This window comes from Moschus berezovskii, chromosome 1, assembly GCF_049115385.1.
Source record: "Moschus berezovskii isolate FMDL1 chromosome 1, NW_MosBer_1.0, whole genome shotgun sequence".
In the NCBI taxonomy this organism is placed as follows: Eukaryota; Metazoa; Chordata; class Mammalia; order Artiodactyla; family Moschidae; genus Moschus; species Moschus berezovskii.
This window is the reverse complement of record NC_142460.1, coordinates 160,584,380-160,610,684: the sequence shown is the minus strand read 5'-3', so window position 1 is coordinate 160,610,684 and position 26,305 is coordinate 160,584,380. Positions and strand designations below refer to the sequence as shown.

General features: G+C 38.5%; 1 protein-coding gene across 1 annotated transcript in view; it reads right to left on the bottom strand.

Moving 5' to 3' along the window:
• Positions 1 to 3,039: 3,039 nt before the first annotated feature.
• The window catches only part of ACAD11 (acyl-CoA dehydrogenase family member 11), a 123,257-nt gene continuing 99,991 nt past the window's right edge, over positions 3,040 to 26,305 (bottom strand). Inside the window, exons 16-20 of the mRNA XM_055413627.2 lie at positions 22,814 to 22,885; positions 19,495 to 19,649; positions 10,103 to 10,219; positions 5,128 to 5,237; positions 3,040 to 4,025 (exon numbers count right to left, since the gene is read on the bottom strand). Coding sequence (XP_055269602.1) covers positions 3,911 to 4,025; positions 5,128 to 5,237; positions 10,103 to 10,219; positions 19,495 to 19,649; positions 22,814 to 22,885 — 569 coding nt within the window. The 3' untranslated portion in view covers positions 3,040 to 3,910. The remainder of the gene's footprint in view (positions 4,026 to 5,127; positions 5,238 to 10,102; positions 10,220 to 19,494; positions 19,650 to 22,813; positions 22,886 to 26,305) is intronic.

The following is a 26,305-nucleotide window of genomic DNA, read 5'->3' as shown; positions in this document are numbered from 1 at the left end:
TTAACACATACACATGGAATCTAGAAAGATGGTACTGATGAACCTATCTGCATGGCAGCATTGGAGACACACAGAGAAGAGACTTATGGACAAGGGTACAAGGCAGGAAGGAGAGGGTGAGATAACGGAGGAAGTAGGCAGGACGCATACACACTACCATATATAAAACAGATAGCCAGTGGAAATTTGTTGTATTACTTGGGGAACTCAAACTGGGGCCCTGTAACAATCTAGAGGGATGGGAAAAGGTGGGAGGTGGAAGGAAGTTTCAAGAAAGAAGGGACATATATACACCTATGGCTAATTCACGTTGATGTACAGCAAAAATCAAACCAATATTGTAAGGCAATTTTCCTTCAATTAAAAATAACTGAATTTTTTTAAAAAGTAAAAAAAAAAAGTAAATGTGCATTCCCTGAATTGTTAATACTCATTAAAAACAAATATTTCATCAGTTGATCAGCCCAAACTGCTGTGTGACCCCTGTTGTTTGATATTAGCTGGGGTTCTAATATCCTTTCTTGGGCCCAGTGAAGACTTTCATGTTCACTTTTGGTCTGGGTCTGTTGTCCAGCCTCTGTGTTCTTGGGCTAGTGCTCAGGCTTCTGTTCTGTTTTTGTTTGCGTTTACAAATAAATGCTTTGCCCTCTTAACAATTGCAAATCAGGGATCAGGAAAGCAATCATGAACATGATTTCATTCATACTTTTTTTGAGTGCATACTAGCCATGCATGGTTCCAATACACAAAAAAAGTGGACTCTAGTGAGCAGACAGACCATAAATAAGTAGATAGGTCAAGTGCTCAGTGCTGTGAGAAGAATGGTAGGTAAAGGGGCTGGAGAGCAGGGGATGCTAGTTCAGAACAAGTGGTCAAGAAAGGATCTTTGTGACAGACTTTATTTTCTTGGGCTCCAAAATCACTGGTGATGCTGACTGCAGCCATGAAATGAAAAGACGCTTGCTCCTTGGAAGAAAAACTATGACAAACCTAGACAGTGTATTAAAAAGCAGAGATGTTACTTTGCCAACAAATGTCTGTATAGTCAAATCTATGGTTTTTCAGGTATGGATGTGAGTTGGACTATAAAGAAGTCTGAGCACTGAAGAATTGATGCTTTCGAACTGTGGTGCTAGAGAAGACTCTTGAGAGTTCCTTGGACAGCAAGATCAAACCAGTCAATCCTAAACGAAATCAACCCTGAATATTCACTGGAAGGACTGATGCTGAAGCTGAAACTCCAATACTTTGGCCACTTGATGGGAAAGCCGTCTTACTGGAAAGGACCCTGATGCTGGGAAAGATTGAGGGCAGGAGGAGAAGGGGATGGCAGAGGATGAAATGGTTGGTTGGCGTCACTTGACATGAGTTCAAGCAAACTCCGGAGATAGTGAAGGACAGGGAAGCGTAGTGTGCTGCAGTCCGTGAGGCTGCCTAGAGTCATACATGACTGAGCGACTGAACAACACAGGCCTATGAGATGCAAGTAGACCAGAGTTGTGGGAAGAGCTGGGGAGACATGGACCTGGGGGAAGCCTTATAAACAGGCTTATGAGAAATTCAGCTCCTCCATGATCAACCGAACTTTCTCTTGTGTGTTCTCAAAGGTTAAACCATCAACTCCTGGAGATCCTTACCTGGCTACACCCTGGACAAGCCGTGCATTCTGTGGCCGCTTTTGTGTAAAGCCTTATGGTGACTTCCAGTTGGGCAGTCGCTGCCCCTCCTTCCCTGCTGCTGCCCACTAACTGGTGAGCTCTCCCTTTCTTCCTACCTTCCTATGTGAGGTTACCTGAAGGGCAACTTCTCATTTTAAACCTGTGAGGGTTCAAATGACTGGCAAACCTGGCTGACTCTCCTGTGGACTGCTCAGAGTGACTTGCAGTGACAGCCTGAGGAGACCCTGGAAAGGGACCTGTCACTCCCATGTTTACAGTCATTCACTCACTGTGATTAAGGGAAAGGGCTCTGATCTTACTTTATTCTTTGTTGACTGGAATTCTTTCTTTCAACATCTTTACTACGGTTTTTAAATATGATTGTATCTGAATCAATTAACGGTAGGTGAGAGAGGTGAATATGGATCACATGGGGAGAGGACAGCTGTGTATATGACAGACCGATAAAAACAGATCAATTGAAATAAGTCAACCACCAATTCAGCCAGTTTTTCTCAAGGAGGAAAAAATTATCACAAAATTACAATTACCAGATACAACTTTTAATTCTAACTGGTCAGAAACAATCTCGGTTTCTTCTAAGTTGGAATTTTTAAAATTAGTAATAAGACTGAATAGCTTGGGTTATAGGATTTTATCCACCTAAAAAAGGATGCCTTATAGAAGGCTTTATTGTTGTTCACAAGTATCAAAGTATTTTTATACAGCTTCAGTGATTATCACACAAGCCCTCAGTAGATAAGGGTCCTCTAAGTTTAAAAGTTAATCCCAACATACAGAAGGAAATATGAGATACCGCAAGGTTAAGGCTCAAAGGCAAATGTTTACAAAGCCCACATGATACACAAGACTCAGAACCCAGGTCTTTGTCAAATGCTGGGTACCCACCCCCCACTCCAAGAAAATATTTAAATAATGATTGAAATAATTTATGCACATCAATAAATTCAAGCTCAGTTTTAAAGCTTTTTGAATTCAAAATACTTTCATTTGAAAATTAAAAAAATTTGTCAGTAACTAGTCTAATGGCATCCATAGAAATTAAAAATGTAACAAGAAACAGGTAAAATTAATTTAAATAATATATTTTATTTAATTCAATATATCTTAAATTTTAACATTTCAACATGTAATCAATATTTAAAATGTATTAATGAAACATTTATTTTTTTTATACTAAGTCTTCAAAATCTGGTGTATATTTTGTACTTTCTTAATTTGGGTGCTAAATTTTCATTCAAAATACTTGCATTTAGACTTCAAAAAATTTACATTTGCCAAAGACAATTCACATACCCAAATTATTCTGAGTATACTTAAAAGTTTTCCAGTAACAGTTGAGAATCTAAATTAATTAAAATTTTAAAAAATCAGAAATTCAGTTCCTAAGTTATGCTGACCACATAATTCAGGTGCTCGAGATTCACAAGTGGTCCAGGGCTGTAGTTCTGGCAGCACTGATTTAACATGCCACAAGGATGTTGGCTTAGGGTATTGCTTTTAATAAAATGGTGTTCAGAGCAGATTGTTTTTAATCTCCTCTCAAAACTATATAACTTTCTTGTACGTTAAAACATCTATTGTTCACATCAACATTTTATACATAATTAAAATTTTTCTTAATTTTATTGTCTTATAAGATACCATGTCTTCTAGTAAACTTTAAACCATAATCAGATTTTATGGATAAATGCTTCCTGCTGAATTATGAAGAGACTTATAACAATATAAACTCTAAAATGACCCAATCAGTCATGCCTCCTTCAATGCAAACAATACCACACAGTGTTAAACCAACCCCTAAAACCAATGACCAAAAGGAGATCCCACTATATTTTTACAAAGTAGTGGTTAAATATTTCTTTAATATTTATTTAAATGGAACAATTCCTGAAAGTAAAAAAGTAAAAATATTTTTATGCTTATGATTTAGTTCTCCAATCTACTTCATGATTTCTTTACAAGTAGCATGTTTAAAAACTAAATGCTATATACGTTTAGGTGTTAGACTGAATGACAATAGCTATAAAATTTCCTTTTTCACTTAAACCCTTGAGATTATAAAATTTCAAGTGTGATCCTTGAAATGATAAAAGCCATTGATTAAAATAGATGCTCAAATTTTTACCAAAGTGAATAATTAATCCTGTGCTCAAGCTGCTGCTAAAGTGGAAAAATATTCAAATGCTGGCACTGATGAAATGTGTATCAAGGTGAGGTGGCGTCACCTCCTACATCTTGGCCCTCAGGCTTTGGGCTTGGTCTCTCAGCTCCATTTTTGCAACTGATGAGAGGTGGACTTCGTCAGGCCCATCTGCTATGCGCAAAGACCTTGATAGGGCATACCTGCAAAAACATAAAGAGCAGATTGGCAGGACTTACAGAGAAACCTAATGCTTCAACAGTCACTCTGATTCTAAGCCAAGATTTGTTTGAAATCTCACCAAGGCAGTGATAAGAAAAACTGCACAGGGAAAATCAAGAAAAGTAAGCCCAAGGGCTTGTGAAATGTCTTTAAAGTCCTCACTTTGGGAGTGGAATATTTAATGGCATGGTGCAGTGGGCGTAATCTCATTCTTGGTTTGCTGCAGGTACTAGAAGTTGCTCGGAGACATCTTAGGTAAGCCACAGGCCATGAAGAATATATAACTTTTATATAATATAAATATATAGTACTATATATTCAGTTCTTTCTTATTAAAAATTGATGGGGGAAAAACTGATGGGGCACCAGATTCTTATCTTCGGTGTGACAGAGAAGGTGGTATCATGTCCGGTGGTGAGTATACTTTCTTGACTCACCATGTGGACACGATGTGCTGGGCTGGCAGGAATGGCCGCAGTCTGGCCACAGCTAGGGGTGTGGATGGTAAAACGTCTTAAGTGCCCACCTAAGCCTCCCCCTTTGACCATCTCTGCTCCTGTCCTCCTTCCTGTTCCAGGGTGAACCCTCATGAGTTATTTACAGTCCAGGAACCCTCAGTGCATCCTCTCAGGGTAAAAGTGAACACAATTGAGTGAAATGACAATGGTAATCATAAAACTCTTTATTGGTACAGAGATCTATTGTAAAGTACCTATATTACCTCAGTTAGCTTTCAATTGTGCTTTAAAGTAAGTTAGTTATTTTTACTTTCTTTGTAAACAGTACCAAAGCATCTGCAGATATTTAACCCCAACCCCATTAAATGTAGATGGTGATTAGATGACATGTTAGTCAGAGGGTCCCAGATGAGGCCAGTGGTAAAGAAATTCCCTGCCAATACAGCAGACAGAAGACACATGGGTTGGATCCCTGGGTTGGGAAGATCCCCTGGAGGAGGGCATGGCAACCCACTCTGGTATTCTTGCCTAGAGAATCTCACAGACAGAGGAGCCTGGCGGGCTACCATCCATAGTGTTGCAAAGAGTCGGACACAGCTGACACTACTTAGCACACAGCACTCACATGTTAGCCAGAGGGTAATCCTGGGAAACACCTGCACCTCCACACACCTGGATGGCCCGGTCAATAATTTTGCAGACGGCACGGGGGACAGCCACTTTAATCATTGCAATCTACATAAACAAGATGTAAGAAGAATGTTCTTTTCTTAGACAATATGTGTGAAAGAATTTGATCTAATCTGTATTTTCTTTGTGAAAAAGAACAAGAGAACTTTTCAACAAACACTCACCACTAAAACAGGATCTTTGATGAAAGCCAACAAAGATCCGCTAATGCCATATTTTAGTCAACATAGACCTTCTGGAAAGAAATATCTCATCCAAATTACATTCTATTAACTTATTTATAACTTGCCTTGCCTTGTTTGCAGAAGGATTTCAGACAGCTGATAAGTGATATTCATCATGTTCAGTTCAGTTCAGTCGCTCAGTCGTGTCCGACTCTCCGCGACCCCATGAATCACAGCACGCCAGGCCTCCCTGTCCATCACCAACTCCCGGAGTTCACTCAGACTCAAGTCCACAGAGTCGGTGATGCCATCCAGCCATCTCATCCTCGGTCGTCCCCTTCTCCTCCCGCCCCCAACCCTTCCCAGCATCAGAGTCTTTTCCAGTGAGTCAACTCGTCGCATGACGTGGCCAAAGTATTGCAGTCGAAGCTTTAGCATCAGTCCTTCTAATGAACACCCAGGATCGATCTCCCTTAGAATGGACTGGCTGGATCTCCTTGCGGTACAAGGGACTCTCAAGAGTCTTCTCCAACACCACAGTTCAAAAGCATCAATTCTTCGGCAATCAGCTTTCTTCACAGTCCAACTCTCACATCCATACACGACCATGGGAAAAACCATAGCCTTGACTAGACGGACCTTTGTTGGCAAAGTAATGTCTCTGTTTTTTAATATATTATCAAGGTTGGTCATAACTTTCCTTCCAAGGAGTAAGCGTATTTTAATTTCATGGCTGCAATGAGCATGTGCAGTGATTTTGGAGCCCAAAAAAATAAAGTCTGACACTGTTTGCACTGTTTTTCCATCTATTTCCCATGAAGTGATGGGACCGGATGCCATGATCTTTGTTTTCTGAATGTTGAGCTTCAAGCCAACTTTTTCACTCTCCACTTTCACTTTCATCAAGAGGCTTTTGAGTTCCTCTTCACTTTCTGCTATAAGGGTAGTGTCATCTGCATATCTGAGGTTATTGATATTTCTTCCAGAAATCTTGATTCCAGCTTGTACTTCTTCCAGCCCAGCATTCCTCATGATGTACTCTGCATATAAGTTAAATAAGCAAGGTGACAATATACAGCCTTGACGCACTCCTTTTCCTATTTGGAACCAGTCTGTTGTTCCATGTCCAGTTCTGACTGTTGCTTCCTGACCTGCATACAGGTTTCTCAAGAGGCAGGTCAGGTGGTCTGGGATTCCCATCTCTTTCAGAATTCTCCACAGTTTACTGTGATCCACACAGTCAAAGGCTTTGGCATAGTCAATGAAGCAGAAATAGATGCTCTTCTGGAACTCTCTTGCTTTCTCCATGATCCAGCAGATGTTGGCAATTTGATCTCTGGTGTCTCTGCCCTTTCTAAAACCTGCTTGAACATCTGGGAGTTCATGGTTCACATATTGCTGAAGCCTGGCTTGGAGAATTTTGAGCATCACTTTGTTAGCGTGTGAGACGAGTGCAATTGTGCGGTAGTTTGAGCATTCTTTGGCATTCCCTTTCTTTGGGATTGGAATGAAGACTGACCTCTTCCAGTCCTGTGGCCACTGCTGAGTTTTCCAAATTTGCTGGCATATTGAGTGCAGCACTTTCACAGCATCATCTTTCAAGATTTGAAATAGCTCAACTGGAATTCCATCACCTCCACTAGCTTTGTTCATAGTGATACTTTCTAAGGCCCACTTGACTTCACATTCCAAGATGTCTGGCTCTAGGTCAGTGATCACGTTATCGTGACTATCTTGGTCATGAAGATCTTTTTTGTACAGTTCTTCTGTGTATTCTTACCACCTCTTCTTAATATCTTCTGCTTCTGTTAGGTCCATACCATTTCTGTCCTTTATTGAGACCATCTTTGCATGAAATGTTCCCTTAGAATCTCTAATTTTCTTGAAGAGATCTCTTGTTTTTCCTATTCTGTTGTTTTCCTCTATTTCTTTGCAGTGATCACTGAGGAAGTCTTTCTTATCTCTCCTTGCTATTGTTTGGAACTCTGCATTCAGATGCTTATATCTTTCCTTTTCTCCTTTGCTTTTCGCTTCTCTTCTTTTCACAGCTATTTGTAAGGCCTCCTCAGACAGCCATTTTGCTTTTTGGCATTTCTTTTCCATGGGGATGGTCTTGGTCCCTGTCTCCTGTACAATGTCACGAACCTCCGTCCAGAGTTCATCAGGCACTCTATCTATCAGATCTAGTCCCTTAAATCTATTCCTCACTTCCACTGTATAATCATAAGGGATTTGATTTAGGTCATATCTGAATGGTCTAGTGGTTTTCCCTACTTTCTTCAATTTAAGTCTGAATTTGGCAATAAGGAGTTCATGATCTGAGCCACAGTCAGCTCCTGGTCTTGTTTTTGCTAACTGTATAGAGCTTCTCCATCTTTGGCTGCAAAGAATATAATCAATCTGATTTCGGTGTTGACCATCTGGTGATGTCCATGTGTAGAGTCTTCTCTCGTGTTGTTGGAAGAGGGTGTTTGCTATGACCAGTGCGTTCTCTTGACAAAACTCTATTAGCCTTTGCCCTGATTCATTCCATGCTCCAAGGCCAAATTTGCCTGTTACTCCAGGTGTTTCTTGACTTCCTACTTTTGCATTCCAGTCCCCTATAATAAAAAGGACATCTTTTTTGGGTATTAGTTCTAAAAGGTCTTGTAGGTCTTCATAGAACTGTTCAACTTCAGCTTCTTCAGTGTTACTGGTTGGGGCATAGGCCTGGATTACTGTAATATTGAATGGTTTGCCTTGGAAACGAACAGAAATCATTCTGTCGCTTTTAAGATTGCATCCAAGTACTGCATTCATCATGTTAGGGATCATAAAGAGGTAAAGAATCTTCGCTAATCATTTTCCCTTAGCCTTGTCATTGATTTTTTAAAAATTAATTTATTTTTTATTGAAGGATAATTCCTTACAGAATTTTGCTGTTTTCTCTCAAACCTCAACATGAATCAGCCATAGGTATACATATATCCCTTCCCTTTTGAACCTCCCTCCCAACTCCCTCCCATGCCCACCCCTCTAGGTTGATACAGAGCCCCTGTGTGAGTTTCCCAAGCCATACAGCAAATTCCCATTGGCTATCTATTTCACATATGGTAATGTAAGTTTCTATGTTACTGTTTCCATACATCTCACCCTCTCCTCCCCTCTCCCCATGTCCATAAATCTGTTCTCTATGTCTGTTTCTCCATTGTTGCCCTGTAAATAAATTCTTCAGTACCGTTTTTCTAGATTCTGTATATATGTATTAGAATATGATATTTATCTTTATCTTTCTGATACACTTCACTCTGTTTAATAGGTTCTAGGTTCATCTACCTCATTAGAACTGACTCACATGTGTTCGTTTTTATGGCTTAGTAATATTCCATTGTGTACATGTACCACAACTTCTTTATCCATTCATCTGTCGATGGATATCTAGGTTGTTTCCATGTTCGAGCTATTGTAAATAGTGCTGTTTTTATTGTAAATAGTTCCATACATAAAGATAAATTCAAAATGGATTAAAGACCTAAATGTAAGACCAGAAACTATAAAACTCTTAGAGGAAAACATAGCCACAACACTCGATGACATAAATCAAAGCAAGATCCTCTATGACCCACCTCCTAGAGTAACGGAAATAAAAACGAAGTAAACAAGTGGGACCTGATTAAACTTAAAAGCTTTTGCACAGCAAAGGAAACTCTAATCAAGGTGAAAAGACAACCCAGAATAGAAGAAAACAATAGCAAATGAAACAATGGACAAAGGATTAATTTCCAAAATATACAAGCAGATGATACAACTGAATACCAGAAAAACAAACAACCCAATCAAAATGTGGGGAAAAGACCTAAACAGACATTTCTCCAAAGAAGACATACAGATGACTAACAAACACATGAAAAGATGCTCAATACTGCTCATTATTAGAGAAATGCAAATAAAAACTACAATGAGATATCACCTCACACTTGTCAGAATGGCCATCATCAAAAAGTCTACATGCTAAATGCTAAATGCTGGAGTGAGTGTGGAGAAAAGGGAATGCTCTTGCACTGTTGGTGAGAATGTAAATTGAAACAGCCACTATGGAAGACGGTATGGAGATTCCTTAAAAAACTAGGAATAAAACCACCATATGACCCAGCAATCCCACTCCTAAGCATATACCCTGAGGAAACCAAAATTGAAAGAGATACATGTATCTCATTGTTCATTGCAGCACTATTTACAATAGCTAGAACATGGAAGTGTCATTGATTTTATAGTTAATAATTATGTTCTTATTCCAAATAAGCCAGAAACATAAGAAGGCAGAGGATAAGAAGGACTTTCTATGAAACATTTCTGTGTGGCAGCATAGTGCTCTGCATTCTACATCAACTTGGTTATTCTTCCTTGGTTATTCTGCCTATGAACTCTAGGTCATAGGCAGGTTAGTTAGATACTTTGCTCAAGGTCAAGAGGTTGGCAGAAGCTGACATACTGGGTACAATTCCAACTCTGTATAAAGTCTAGTATTTTCCTACCCTCTGTTGCTGCATCTTGAGAAAGCTGAAGATATTCTTCATCCTGAAAATCATTCCCTAAAGCAGCCCAATGAAAGGAAAACTGGCAAATGACATACATTTAGCATCTTTAAACCAAAATCAAATGGAAGCTTCCAATATTCTGAGTGCCCTCCAGTCACCATGAAACCTGGAATGCCCAAAGTGTGGCAGAAACATGTGACTTGGCAGATGGTGGTCCAAATGTCCTCACCTCTTTCTTAGCACCAGCGCTGCCCAGAGTATCAATGCTGTGGGCAGTTTTCAATGTCAACAAGCGGATCTCCTCAATGGCAATGCGGCTTTCAGCAATCCAGTGAGCTACCACCTCCTGGAGAGGAACAAAGGGCAGCAGAAGAAGGAGGAGACAAGCTGGTGTCTGAGGTCCACATATAACACATGAAAACATCCTATTCTACATATTAATATTTTTAAATGGAAGACTTAGTTTGATATAACCACCCAGCCATATACACAGTATTTCGTATGGCTGCAATTCTAATGAGGTAGATGAACTTAGAACCTATTAAACAGAGTGAAGTGTATCAGAAAGATAAAGATAAATACTTATAAACTGTCAACATTTTCCAGAGTGACTATACCATTTTACATTCCCATGAGCAGTATGTGAGAGTTCCATTTATCAGCACTAGGTATAGTGAGTACTTTTAAGTTTTAGCCATTTTCACAATGTGCAGAGATATCTCGGTGTTTTTTTTGTATTTCCCTAGTTGCTGATGTGTTTGTTTGCCATCTGTACACTGTGTATTTCTCTGTATTTATTTAGGCTTCTTTCATTACTTTTATAATTTTTAGCATATAGACAGCATACATATTTTGTTATATGTGTACCTATTTCCTTTCTTAGTCTATTGTAAAATGGTATTTAAAAAATTTCAGCTTCCAAATGTTCACTGCTAGCTAGTGGTAAAGAACCCACCTGCCAGTGCAGGAGCTACACAAGACGTGGGTTCAATCCCTGGGTCGGGAAGATCTCCTGGAGGAGGGCAATGGCAATCCACTCCAGTATTCTTAACTATGGACAGAGGAGTCTGGTGGGTTACAGTCCATAGGGTCATGAAGAGTTGGACATGACTGAAGTGACTTAGCATGCAGTATATAGAAATAAAATTAATTTTATATGTTGATATAATTCTGAGACTTTGCTAAAGTCACTTATTTTTAGTTCTAGGAGGGATTGTTTGTTTTGTTTGGTAGATTCCCAAGGATATTATACGCAATCATGTTATCTGCAAAAAGGCACAGTTTTATTTATTTTTTCTCCCCAACTAAGCACTTTCTTTTTCTTGTCTCACTGCAATGGCTAAGACTTCCTCTATGACGATAAAGAGCAATGGTGAGAGTAAACATGCTTTGTTCTTAATTTTGGGAATGAAAACACTTAGTCTTTCATTATTAAGTATGATGTTAGCTACAGAATTTTTAGATGGTCTGAATCAGGTTAAATAAATTCCTTTCTATCTCTAGTAATGAATAGATGCTGATATTTTGTCAATTGCCTTTTTGCGTCAATTGATATGATCATGTGGTTTTCTTTTTAGACAGTTAATATGGTAGATTACAATTAATAATTTTCTTAATGATTGATATATGAATATGAATCAGCCTTGTATTCCTGGGATAAACATCACTTGTTGTTCTTTTTATATACTGCTGGATTACTCTAGATATTTGCATCTATAATGGTCTGCAGCTTGTTATTTGGTAAGACTGGTCTCATAAATGAGTTGGAATGTGCTTCCTCTTCTTCATTTTCCTGGAAGAGATTGTATAGAATTGGTGTTATTTCTTCTTTAGTTGTTCATCAGAATTCACCACTGATACCATTTGGACCTGAAGATTTCTTTTTTTAAGATATATTAATTGTGAATTCAATTTATTTAATAGACGCATTTAGCGTTATGTTATCTATTTCATATTCTTCCAACAACACAAGAGACGACTCTACACATGGACATCACCAGATGGTGAATACTGAAGTCAGATCGATTATATTCTTTATAGCTGATGAAGGAGAAGCTCTATACAGTCAGTAAAAACAAGACCAGGAGCTGACTGAAGCTCAGATTATGAACTCCTTATTGTAAAATTCAGACTTAAATTGAAGAAAGTAGGGAAAACCACTAGGCCATTCAGCTATGACCTAAATCAAATCCCTTATGATTATACAGTGAAAGTGACAAATAGATTCAAGGGATTAGATCTGACAGACAGAGTGCCTGAAAAACTATGGACGGAAGTTCGTAACACTGTATAGGAGGCAGTGTTCAAAACCACCCCCAACAAAAAAGAAATGCAAACAGGCAAAATGGTTGTCTGAGGAGGACTTACAAATAGCTGAGAAAAGAAGAGATATGAAAGGCAAAGGAGAAAAGCAAAGATATATTCATCTGAATGCAGAGTTCCAAAAGATAAGAAAGTCTTCCTAAGTGAACAATGAAAAGAAATAGAGGAAAACAATAGAATAGGAAAGATTAGAGATCTCTTCATGAAAATTAGAGATACCAAGGGAACATTTCACGCAAACATGGGAACAATAAAGGACAGAAACAATATAGACCTAAGAGAAGCAAAAGATATTAAGAAGAGGTGGCAAGAATACACAGAACTATACAAAAAAGATCTTTATGATCCAGATAATCATGGTGGTTTGATCACTCACCTAGAGCTAGATATCTTGGGAGTTGAGTGGGCCTTAGGAAGCATCACTATGAACAAAGCTAGTGGAGGTGATGGAATTCCACTTGAGCTATTTCAAATCCTAAAAGATGATGCTGTGAAAGTGCTGCACTCAATATGCCAGCAAATTTGGAAAACTCAGCAGTGGTCACAGGACTGAAAAAGGTCAGTTTTCATTCCAATCCCAAAGAAAGGCAATGCCAAAGAATGTTCAAACTGCTGCACAATTGCACTCATCTCACATGCTAGCCAAGTAATGTTCAAAATTCTCCAAGCTATTCTTCAACAGTACGTGAACCAAGAACTTCTAGATGTTCAAACTGGATTTAGAAAAGGCAGAGAAACCAGAGATCAAATTGCCAAAATATGCTGGATCATAGACAAATAAGAGAATTCCAAAAAACATGTACTTCTGCTTCACTGACTATGCTAAAGCCTTTGACTGTGTGGATCACAACAAACTGTGGAAAATTCTTAAACAGTAAGGAATACCAGACAACTTTACATGCTTCCTGAGAAACCTGTATGCAGGTGAAGAAGCAGTAGTCAGAACCAGACATGGATCAACAGACGGGTTCAAAATTAGGAAAGGAGTACGTCAAGGCTGTTTATTGTCACCCTGCTTATTTAACTTATATGCAGAGTACATCATGCAAAATGCTGGCTGGATGAAGCATAAGCTGGAATTAGGATTGTAAGGAGAAATATCAATAACCTCAAACATGCAGATGGCACCACCTTTAAGGCAGAAAGTGAAGAGGAACTAAAGAGTCTTTTAATGAAGGTGAAAGAGGAGAGTGAAAAAATTAGTTTAAAATTCAACATTCAAAAGCTAATATTGTGGCATACAGTCCTGTCACTTCATGGCAAATAGTTGGGGAAACAATGGAAACAGTGAGAGACTTTTTTTGGGCTCCAAAATCACCGCAGATGGTGACTGCAGTAATGAAATTAAAAGACATTTGCTCCTTGGAAGAAAAGCTACAACAACCTAGACAGTATATTAAAAAGTAGAGACATTACTTTGTTGACAAAGGTCTATATAATCAAAGCTATGGTTTTTCCAGTAGTTATGTATGGATATGATAGCTGGACCATAAAGAATGCTGAGTGCTAAAGAATTGGTGCTTTTGAACCATGGTTTTGGAGAAGACTCTAGAGAGTCCCTTGGACTGGAAGGAGATCAAACCAGTCAATCCTCAAGGAAATCAATCCTGAATATTCAGAAGGACTGATGCTGAAACTCCAATACTTTGGCTACCTGATGCAAAGAGCCAACTAATTAGAAAAGACCCTGATGCTGGGAAAGACTGAAGGCAGGAGGAGAAGGGGATGCCAGAGGATGATATGTTGGATGGCATCACTGACTCAACAGTCATGGGTTTGAGCAAGCTCTGGGAGACGGTGAAGGACAGGGAAGCTTGGCATGCTGTAGTCCATGGGGTTGCAAAGAGTCAGACATGATTGAGTGATGGAACAACAACAATTTCATATTCAGTGAGCTTTGGTAGTTTGTGGTTTTTGAGGAGAAGACATTTTTTAACTGTTCTGTTTTCTATGTTTGATGTTTAAAGTAAAAATTTTAATACTATGTGATGTGATTCTACATGTACATAGAGGAAATATTTAAGTAAAACAATTTTATAAATGGTGGAGGTTAAATGGACTTAAAGGGAAGTAAAGTTTCTTCATTCAAACTGGTCAAATGATGATACCATAGATTAGTGAGCTATATACATGCATATATTAATATATTTATGTGTATATATTTATATAAACATTATATATGTATTTATATTGTAATATCCAGAGCAACCTCTAAAAGAGTTTACAAAGAGATGCAATCGGAAACATTATAGATAAAGCAAAATGGAATTCTAAAAATGTTAAATTAACTGATTGGAATGCAGGAAAAAAACAGACACTAAAAGGAAACATAAAATGGCGGACTTAAGCACTAACCTCAATCTTATTACAAAGACAATGAACTAAAAAATGTGACCCAACTAACTATATGTCATCAAGAAATTCACTTCAAATGTAATGATATAGACAGGTTGAAAACAACCTACCAAAAATGAAAAAAATATATATGCAAACATTAATCAAAGGAAAGCAGGAGTAGCTATATTAATAATAGGATAATATTATGAACAACTCTTTGAACAACTCTTTTTGTAGAATAGCATTACTACAAACAAAGTTAGTGGAGGTGATGGAATTCCAGCTGAGCTATCTTTAATCCTGAAAGATGATGCTGCACTCAATATCCCAGTAAATTTGGAAAACTCAGCAATGGTCACAGGACTGGAGAAGGTCAGTTTTCATTCCAATCTCAAAGAAGGGAAATGCTAAAAAATGTTCAAACTACCACACAATTGCGCTCAATTCATTTGCTAACAAGGTTATACTCAAAATCCTTCAAGCTAGACTTCATCGTATGTGAACCAAGAACTTCTAGATGTACAAGCTGGATTTAGAAAAGGCAGAAAAACCAGAGATCAAATTGCTAACATCTGTTGGATCACAGAATAAGTAAGACAATTCAAGAAAAGCATCTACTTCTGCCTCATTTACTATGCAAAAGCCTTTGACTGTGTGGATCACAACAAATTGTGAAAAATTCTTAAAGAGATGGGAATACTGAACCACCTTACCTGCCTCCTGAGAAACCTGTATGCAGGTCAAGAAGCAGCAGTTAGAACTGGACATGGAACAACAGAATGGTTCAAAATTACGAAAAGAGTACTTCAAGGCTGTATATTGTCACTCTGCTTCTATGCAAAGTTCATCATGTGAAATGCCAGGCTGGATGAAGCACGAGTTGGATTCAAAATTGCTGGGTGAAATATTAACAACCTCAGCTATACAGATGATACCACCCTAATGGCAGAAAGCAAAAAGGAACTAAAGAACCCCTTGATAAAGGTGAAAGAGGAGACTGAAAAAGCCAGCTTAAAACCCAACATTCAAAAAACTAAGATCATGGCATCCGGTCTCATCAATTCATAGTTAATAGAAGGGGAAAGAGTGGAAAAAGTGACAGATTTTATTTTCCTGGGGTTCAAAATAACTGTGGATGGTAACTGCAGTCATGAAATTAAAAGATGCTAGCTCTCTGGAAGAAAAGCTATGACAAATCTAGACAGCGTATTAAAAAGCAGAGATGTCACTTGGCTGACAAATATCCATAGAGTCAAAGCTATGGTTTTCCCAGAAGTGATATATAGATGTAAGAGCTGGACCATAAAGAAGGCTCAACGCCAAAGAATTCATGCCTTCAAATTGTACTGGAGAAGATTCCTGAGAGTCCCTTGGACAGCAAGAAGACCAAACCAGTCAATCCTAAATGTAATCAATCCTGAATATTCATTGGAAGGACTGATGCTGAAGCTCCAATACTTTGGCCACCTGATGGAAAGAGTCAACACACTGGAAAAGACCTTGATGCTGAGAAACACTGAGGGCAGGAGGAGACGGGGGCGACACAGGATGTAACAGTTGGATGGCATCACTGAGTCAATGGACATGAGTTTGAGGAAACGCCAGGAGATAGTGAAAGAAAGGGAAGCCTGGCATGATGCAGTGCATGGTGTCGCAAAGAATCGGACATGACTTAGCAACTGAACAACAACAACATGTTTGCTCCAGTACATAGCTTCAGTGGTGGATATTTTGATCAGTTTCCCTATCACAGTGATGTTAAACATGGTAGCTGATAATCACATGCAATGTGAAATATGTTTAGTCTGAAACAAGATGTATTATACATGTGTGAAATATGCATCTAATTTAGAAGAATCAGTTTTTAAAATAATATAAAATGCCCACTAGTAGTATTTCTATATTGATTTCATGTTGAAATGATAACATTTCAGATATATTGGATTAAATAAAATATATTATTAAAATCAATTTCATCTATTTCTTTTTACTTTTAAAAAATGTAGCTACTAGAATATTGTAAATTACATTTCTGGCTTACAATATATATATTTCTGGTGGATGGCACTGTCTAGAGGTTGAAACCAAGCTCTGAATTAACAATGTCAAACAAAACTCCAGCAGTCAGTGTCTTTTTTTAATGGCTATCAAACTAGGTAACAACAGACTGGTTCCAAAATGAGAAAGGAACATGTCAAGGCTGTATATTGTCAACCTACTTATTTAACTTATATGCAGAGTACATCATGCGAAATGCCAGAATTGATGATGCTTTTGAAAAGAATTGATGCTTTTGAACTCTGGTGTTGGAGAATACTCTTAAGAGCCCCTTGGACTGCAAGGAGATCCAACCAGTCAATCCTCAAGGAAATCAATCCTGAATATTCACTGGAAGGACTGATGCAGAAGCTGAAACTCCAATACTTTGGCCACCCGATGCGAAGAACTAACTCATTGGAAAAGACCCTGATGCTGGGAAAGACTGTAGGCAGGCGGAGAAGGGGATGACAGAGGTTGAGATGGCTGGATGGCATCACCGACTGGATGGGCGTGAGTTTGAGCAAGCTTCGGGAGCTGGTGTTTGACAGGGAAGCCTGGTGTGCTGCAGTTCATGGGGTTACAAAGAGTCGGACATGACTGAGTGACTGAACTGAACTGAACTGATCAAACTAGGTGATTGTAACTTCATGAACAAACCACCATATGCATTTACTTCTTTACTTTAGAATAAAGGAAAGTGGTCTTAGGTGGGTCTCTACAGACCCTAGATTTTCTAAAAAGAATTAAGTGGGTGCTCAAAAGAAGGTGCCAGACCTATTTACTAGAAGAGAACTTTGATAAAGAACTTTTTGCTTTAGTGCCTGGAATAAATTAGAAGGCAGCTGGAAAGGATCTCCAAATTCAGGCAAGTGGAATGTTACTTTCACAAATTAAAAAAGGAAAAAAAAGCTAGCCTAGATTTTTATTTGACCTGTTCACACATCTCTTTAGCTCTTGCCAGATCATTTCCTTTATGCCAAATGCAAGAGGTTTTCAGAGAAGGGAGGCATATTTTTGAAAAGCCCAGGCTTGTTATGCTTGCTACATTAAGTTTAAAAAGTGGAGAATAAATTTCTCTTTAGCACAGTATTAAAACATCTGTCACGAAAGCAGCACTTAAGGAGAGTGCTTTTTGTGTTCAAGATGCCTGTAGGTTAACCTTTCGGTTCCTCCTTGCACCCTGCTCGGGGTTTGGGTGGCAATTTTGAGAAGAGAAATGAGCATGAAGTGGCATTTGATGCCATGAACAACTCTTTAGCTCTTACTCCAGCAGCATCGTGGAGTTGTATTTATAGCCTCAAACTTTCGCATCATTTTACCTTCTACAATGCCCATCCAACAGTTGAACAGTTGCCCTTACTGTTTATTAAAGGGTTCGTCTACAAATTATTCCCAGGTATGTGCCATAAAGCAGGCTATATTTTTTCATAAGAACAATGTTATAACTAAGTCATAGATTTGCTAAATAATATTTCACAAAAAAGAAAGCATGGCCTATAAGAATTCATAGTAAAAAATATACTGTAAAATTTTTATAAGGTTGTCACAAATGAACTTTATAACTGCTTGTAAAGTACAGTTGAGACAATCTTATAAAATGCACTAAAATATACATGTCCAGCAAACATGGATACAATTTACCACTACTAGTTTGACCTAACAATACATGTTAGCAATCTTAAGTATTAAATATTTAATAATAATTTTTCTCACCTTCTTAGAAGAGCTTTTAGGTGGATGATTTGGCTCTTAAGAAGTTTTCCATTTCAGCTTAAATTTCCTTTGAGTATTTCTTGTAAGCAAGGAAGTCTGATATGGTAGCATCTTTTCCCTCTTTATAAATATTTTCTAATTTGGATTATAGTGTATAGTGCCTGCATGTAAGTATTGTTCTTTGTAAACAATAGGCTCAGTAGTACATAACTTAGAGATGAAAATTCAAAATATCATGAAGACCCCAGCTAATGCTGGTTCCATTTCTACTTGCATTTCTCCAGAGACAGGGAGCTCACTTCTTTATAAAGCAGTCCTTTCCATTTTTAGATCTCTTTTCTTTCATTGAGTTTTGGGCTATTTTCCTATATCTCTCCACTTAATTCCTCCACAGACTCAAAGAATAAGGCTTCCTTCTTCTTGAAAACAGCCCTCTCATTTCCACAGAGGGCTACTGTATGAAGTTCTCTAGAGAACGAGAACTGGAGAAAGTTGAGCAAATTATCGACACTTTGTGTGCTGAGGTGTTAAGGCACTTAAGGAATTATTAAATCTTGCACAAAGATAACTACCTCTCGTCAGCCTACACACACACACACACACACACACATATAGCTTAAATCTTAGGATTTTTCATTAATTTTTATTGGAATATAGTTGCTTTACAATGTTGTATTAGTTTCTGTTGTACCAAAGTGAATCAGCTATATGTATACATATATCCCGTTTTTTGGATTTCCTTCCTATTTAGGGCACCACAGAGCATTGAGTCCCTTGTGCTATACAGAAGGTTCTCATTAGTTATCTATTTTATACATAGTAGTGTATATATGTCAATCCCAACCCTCCTATTCATCCTGCCCTGTCCCCACTTGGTATCCATGTTTGTTCTCTACCTCTGTGTCTCAATTTATGCTTTGAAAATAAGTTCACCTGTATCATTTTCTAATTTTACATATAAGTGGAATCATATGTGGAATATTATATATTTGTTTTTCTCTTTCTCACTTAACTCTGTATGACAGTCTCTAGGTCCATCCACATCATCAGACTACATTTAAATACAGACTACAAATAAATATATTTTGTGGAAAACAATCACCTCATTTATGCAGAGGAAATCTCTTTCTGACCAAATAATGCTATTTTGGTTCAAGGTTAGTATAGTGCATTGGGCTACAATAAATTCAAATAAGTAATTATTCTTACATGTGAATAAAGTTTCTTCTTAAAGGCCGCCCTTTGGTTTGCCCGTTCACACATGATCTGTAAAGCACGTTCAGCCAAACCTATTGTTCTCATACAATGGTGGAGTCTGCCAGGTCCAAGCCGGCCTTGGGCAATTTCAAATCCCCTACCTTCACCTGTGAAAAAGAAAGGAGAACATGACCACAGCCTATTTCTTTTGTTATTTACACAGATCCTGAGAAAATAATGAACTATCCTCAATAAAAATGGCATTTTGGGAGGAAAAAAGTAAGTTCTGTAATAAGGTTCACTATACATTTATGGAACTTTGATTTCTAACACATAGAAATGTAAACCACCATCATTAAAAACTTGGATCAGAGACGCGGGAGACGCCCAGCTCTGGCGGCGCAGACGCGGGAGACGCCCGGCTCCAGCGCAACCGACCACGTGCAGAATCGTGGCTGAGATGAGCTACCCTGTGCCCAGGGTTAGGGTGGTGGCCGAGAGGAGCTGTACCACGTTCAGGAGGCGGTGGCTGCTTGGCCACCGGAGGGCCGAGAGGAGCTGATCTACATTCAAAGCAGGAGGCGTGGCCTTGAGGAGATACCCCTCGTCCAAGGTAAGGTACAGGCTGCGCCTTGCTGGAGCAGCTGGGAAGAGATACTCCACGACCAAGTGGAATATAAGAATCCAGTGTTCTGGGGAGGAAGGAACAAGATGGCGGAGGGATAAGATGGCAAGACCACTTTCTCCCCCACAAATTCATCAGAACATTTGAACGCGGAGTAAAGTCCACAAAACAACTTCTGAATACTGGCAGAGGACATCAGGCTCCCAGAAAAGCAGCCCATTGTCTTCTAAAGGAGAGAGAAGAAATCCAGCTCCATCCACCAGAACACCGACACATGCTTCCCTAACCAGGGAACCCGGACAAGTCACCCGTCCAACCCCACACACAGCGAAGAAACTACGTAATAAAGAGAACTCCACAAACTGCAAGAAGAGGGAAAGGCCACCCCAAGAAAAGCAATATAAGCAAAATGAAGAGGCAGAGAAATACCCAGCAAGTAAGGGAACAAGATAATTGCCCACCAACACAAACAAAAGAAGATATAGGGAATTTACCTGATAAAGAATTTCAAATTTTGATGGTGAAAATGATTCAAAATCTTGAAAGCAAAATGGAGTTACAGATAAATAACCTGGAGAAAAGGATTGAGAAGATGGAAGAAAGATTTAATAAGGACTTAGAAGAAATAAAAAAGAGTCAATATACAATGAATAATGCAATAGATGAGATCAGAAACACTCTGGAGGGAACAAACAGTAGAATAACAGAGGGAGAAGACAGGATAAGCGAACTAGAAGATAGAATTGTAGAAATAAATGAAACAGAGAGGAAAAAAGAAAAACGAATTAAAAGAAATGAGGACAATATTAGAGTCCTCTGGGACAATGTTAAACGCTCCAACATTCGAATCATAGGAGTCCCAGAAGAAGAAGACAAAAAGAAAGACCATGAGAGAATACTTGAGGAGATAATAGTTGAAAACTTCCCTAAAATAGGGAAAGAAATAATCACCCAAGTCCAAGAAACCCAGAGAGTCCCCAACAGGATAAACCCAAGGCGAAATACTCCAAGACACATATTAATCAAATTAACAAAGATCAAACACAAAGAACAAATATTAAAAGCAGCAAGGGAAAAGCAGCAAATAACGCATAAGGGGATTCCCATAAGGATAACAGCTGATCTTTCAACAGAAACTCTTCAGGCCAGAAGGGAGTGGCAAGACATACTTAAAGTGATGAAAGAAACTACCCTACAGCCCAGATTACTATACCCAGCAAGGATATCATTCAAATATGAAGGAGAAATCAAAAGCTTTACAGACAAGCAAAAGCTGAGGGAATTCAGCATCACCAAACCAGCTCTCCAACAAATGCTAAAGGATCTTCTATAGACAGGATACACAGAAAGAGTGTATAAACTTGAACCCAAAGCAATAAAGAAAATGGCTACGGGATCGTACTTATCAATAATTACCTTAAACGTAAATGGGTTGAAATTTTCAAAAAGGCTAGGAAACAATTCTCATAGCCATCAATAGTTCAGTGTTGAGTTCATGAATAGTTTTTAAAGTTTGGGACAAACTGTAGTATTTCCTATTTGAAGTACTATTTGTAATTGGCATATTACGATGTAACATTGGTCTTCATTTCCATCTTAAAACGCCTAAAAATGCCTAACAGGTTTTTAGATTTGTGAATTTTAGTTGAAATGTATTTTACGATGTTACTAAACCTGCAGAAATATTGAAATATTTCAGAGAACTTATTCACCGTACATTTAATTTATTTTATTTATAAAAGTTATGAACTGTAGAAAGTTTTACTTGTTGGGTCAAATGCTTGTAGCTTCAAATGCTTGTTGCATTTGAAGTGCTAGTTACAAGAAAATCAAATACCTTCAATGTATAAATGCTATTAAGTTTTTAAAGGACTCTGGAGTATAAGTAAGTTTGTTTAAAGAAATTTAGTCTGTTCAACTTGAAAAAATAAATAAATAAAATTGGAAAAAAAAATGATCACTATTAAAAAAAAATAAATAAAGTTCACAACTAATACCAAAAAAAAAAAAAAAGCTGTGTTACTATTGGAAAAAAAAAAAAAAAAAAAACTTGGATCAGATTCAAGAACTATGTCTCGGCATAAGTTATTTTGTTAGTGCTGCAATGGTAATTACCAAGGTAGATAAGACACAGTCGAGTTTAGAAACTAGAAGAGGGGCAAGGATGCTACGGATAAGGGTAATGGAGAAGGACAAGAAAGGAACAGGAGGGAAAGGTGTCTGTTCATCATGGTAACCTGAGGACCTGGCAGGATCAGGGGCTTATTGAATGGATGAGATAAGGAATACAAGAACCTTCTTGAAAGAGGTGGCATCAGAGATGTTCTCTGAATGTTGGGTATGATTCCAACAAGCAAGAGAATGGAATCATTCAAGGAATACAGTGTTCAGAAACTACTGAGGTTTTATTAAAACAAGTAGAGGCTTGACGATCATGTTTTAGGAAAAAGTATGTTGCTCCGAATTGTATAATTTTTTTAGTTTGCTATGTTTTCAATTGATGTGACACCACATCAAATACTTAAATAAAACCTTTTTATTGTTACTATTATTATTATTATTACCAAAGGAAATAATTTTCCCTTATAAATGGAGTAAACAGAAGGAAGGTATCTAAATTATGGTAGACTTCCCATCTTTTTCAGATTTAGACCTGAAAATATTTTAAAAAAAATAATAGAGAATCATTTGTTCAATTTATCTCACCTAGTATTAAATTGGTGGCAGGAACTCGCACTTGATTAAAATGGATCTCAAAATGTCCTCCATGGATATTATCTATAAAATAGAGAATAAGATTTTAGAGAACAAAATGAGGTGACAAACAGATAGTCAGAGATAATTAATCTACTGAAATATAATTCTCAAAGACAGTGGAATTTAAAGGCCTCATATGTCAGACATTTCTAGGGAGATCTGAGCCATGAACCCCCGTGCTGTGCAGCCAAAAAATCTTATCAACTGTTTAAGAAATTTTAAGAGATTTTAGATATCATTTCATCCAGAGGTTTCTGAATGGATTCTCTGAGGTTGTAGAGCTGTCAAAAAGAAGATGGCTCCATAACTCAAATTAGATCAACTGATTATTGTTTTATTATTGCTGCTTCTTTAAATATTTTAATATACAGGCTTCTGAAGAAAATTTTGCTTGGGAAAAAAAAAGGTTCCAGTGGTTCAAAATTTGCAGGTCAATTATGTAATTCTTATTTTATCACTATGGAAACCAATGCCTGAATACGTGAAGAACCTGCTTGAAGGGACAGAGCAGGTTTAGCACTAGAGACAAAGCCACGGCTGGACCTGCAAGTGTATTTGCTTCCAGTCTAGGCTTGTCCGCCTCTTGAAAATGCTGGCATGTGACAGAGCCTGGGAACACATCCACACTTCGTCTTCACATCATCCTTCCTCCTTGCCAAGTTCTGGAGATAATCTCCAGTGAACTCCACACCCTTTTCCTGTCAGAACAGACATTAATAATCAACTCTGTCCACACTGTTTCTTTTGGCCTTGGCACAGGGAGTTGGAGAGATGTTGGTGAAATTGTCATACTGAAATTTGAAACATAGGTTCTACAGTGGTGGGTATTAATAGACAACCAACATTATAAACCCATTTTCATGGTCTTTTAGGCTGTTGTTCTACAACCCAACCACTTAACCTGTGGGTACATTTTCTAGCTGCCGCCTACAAAAAGTAATCCACCTCTTCAATATTTTCATTAGCCACGTTTAACAATAAAAAGACAGGGTCACCACAAAACCTAAAGTTCAGTAAACTTTTTTATAACATTTATCATTTGTTGACAGCTAGATAGCTTATTTACATGTATTTCTACTCTCTCTCTGTCCCCCAGCAAGTAAGCTCCACAAGGTCAGAGATCTTAGTTTACTGTGTTCACTATTGTATTCTAAGCACCTGTAACAGTGCTTGTGCATGTACGTGCGTGTTAAGTCATTTCAGTCACGTCTGACTCTTTGCGACCATATGGACGGTAGCCTGCCAGACTCCTTTGTCCGTGGGATTCTCCAGGCAAGAATACTGGAGTGGGTTGAGCACTCAACAAATACTTGCAGAGTGAGAAACCTGAGCAGCAAGGAAACAGTGAACCTGAGACTGAGCAAAAGTATCCTTGCTTCTTAGAAATTCCACCCAAGGACAGAAGGAAGGAAAAGTTCTACATTCAAATCAATCAAAACCCTTTGCTTATTAATAACTTTTGTAGGTTAATTCAGTCAGTTCAGTTCAGTCGCTCAGTCGTGTCCGACTCTTTGTGACCCCATGAAACATAGCACGCCAGGCCTCCCTGTCCATCACCAACTCCCGGAGTTCACTCAAACTCATGTCCATCGGGTCGGTGATGCCATCCAACCATATCATTCTCTTCCCCTTCTCCTCCCGCCCCAAATCCCTCCCAGCATCAAAGTCTTTTCCAGTGACTCAACTCTTCGTATGAGGTGGCCAAAGTATTGGAGTTTCAGCTTTAGCATCAGTCTTTCCAATGGACACCCAGGACTGATATCCTTTAGAATGGACTGGTTGGATCTCCTTGCAGTCCAAGGGACTCTCAAGAGTCTTCTCCAGCACCACAGTTCAAAAGAATCAATTCTTTGGTGATCAGCTTTCTTCACAGTCCAACTCTCACATCCATACATGACCACTGGAAAAACCATAGCCTTGACTAGACGGACCTTTGTTGGCAAAGTAATGTCTCTGCTTTTTAATATGCTGTCTAGGTTGGTCATAAATTTCCTTCCAAAGAGTAAGCGTCTTTTAATTTCATGGCTGCAATCAGCATCCGCAGTGATTTTGGAGCCCCCCAAAATAAAGTCTGACACTGTTTCCACTGTTTTTCCATCTATTTCCCATGAAGTGATGGGACCAGAAGCCATGATCTTTGTTTTCTGAATGGTGAGCTTCAAGCCAACCTTTTCACTCTCCTCATTCACTTTCATCAAGAGGCTTTTCAGTTCCTCTTTACTTTCTGCCCTAAGGGTGGTGTCATCTGCATATCTGAGATATTTCTTGATATTTCTCCCGGCAAACTTGATTCCAGCCTGTGCTTCTTCCAGCCCAGCGTTCCTCATGTTGTACTCTGCATATAAGTTAATAAGCAGGGTGACAATATACAACCTTGACATACTCCTTTTCCTATTTGGAACCAGTCCGTTGTTCCATGTCTAGTTCTAACTGTTGCTTCCTGACCTGCATACAGGTTTCTCAAGAGGCAGGTCAGGTGGTCTGGGATTCCCATCACTTTCAAAATTTTCCACAGTGTGTTGTGATCCACACAGTCAAAGGCTTTGGCATAGTCAATGAAGCAGAAATAGATGTTTTTCTGGAACTCTCTTGCTTTCTCCATGATCCAGCGGATGTTGGCAATTTGATCTCTGGTGCCTCTGCCTTTTCTAAAGCCTGCTTGAACATCTGGGAGTTCACGGTTCACATATTGCTGAAGCCTGGCTTGGAGAATTTTGAGCCTGACTTTACTAGCGTGTGAGATGAGTGCAATTGTGCAGTAGTTTGAGCATTCTTTGGCATTGCCTTTCTTTGGGACTGGAATGAAGACTGACCTTTTCCAGTCCTGTGGCCACTGCTGAGTTCTCCAAATTTGCTGGCATATTGAGTGCAGCACTTTCACAGCATCATCTTTCAGGTTTTGAAATAGCTAACTGGAATTCCATCACCTCCCCTAGCTTTGTTCATAGTGATGCTTTCTAAGGCCCACTTGACTTCACATTCCAAGCCATTTGGCTCTAGGTGAGTGATCACAACATCGTGATTATCTTGGTCGTGATGATCTTTTTTGCACAGTTCTTCTGTGTATTCTTGCCACCTCTTCTAAATATCTTCTGCTTCTGTTAGGTCCATACCATTCTGTCCTTTATTGAGACCATCTTTGCATGAAATGCTCCCTTGGTAGGCTGATTAAGAAAGTTAAAAATGAATATTACTGTGTTACTTAATTTTTCACATCTATTTCATTAACCCTTCCTCCTGTATGATGAAAATAAGACTGGCAGACAGAGTTGCTGTGACTTAAATACCAGTTTCCCCTTTCCCCAAAGCAGTCAAAATGCGGTAGAATGCTGCACCACCTCTCTTTTCATTTGTTCTGTTCTGAACTCCACTGGTAATTTATACTAAGAGTCAAAGGATTTCTAATAATCCATCTCATGCACTAAAATATTATCTATTTCC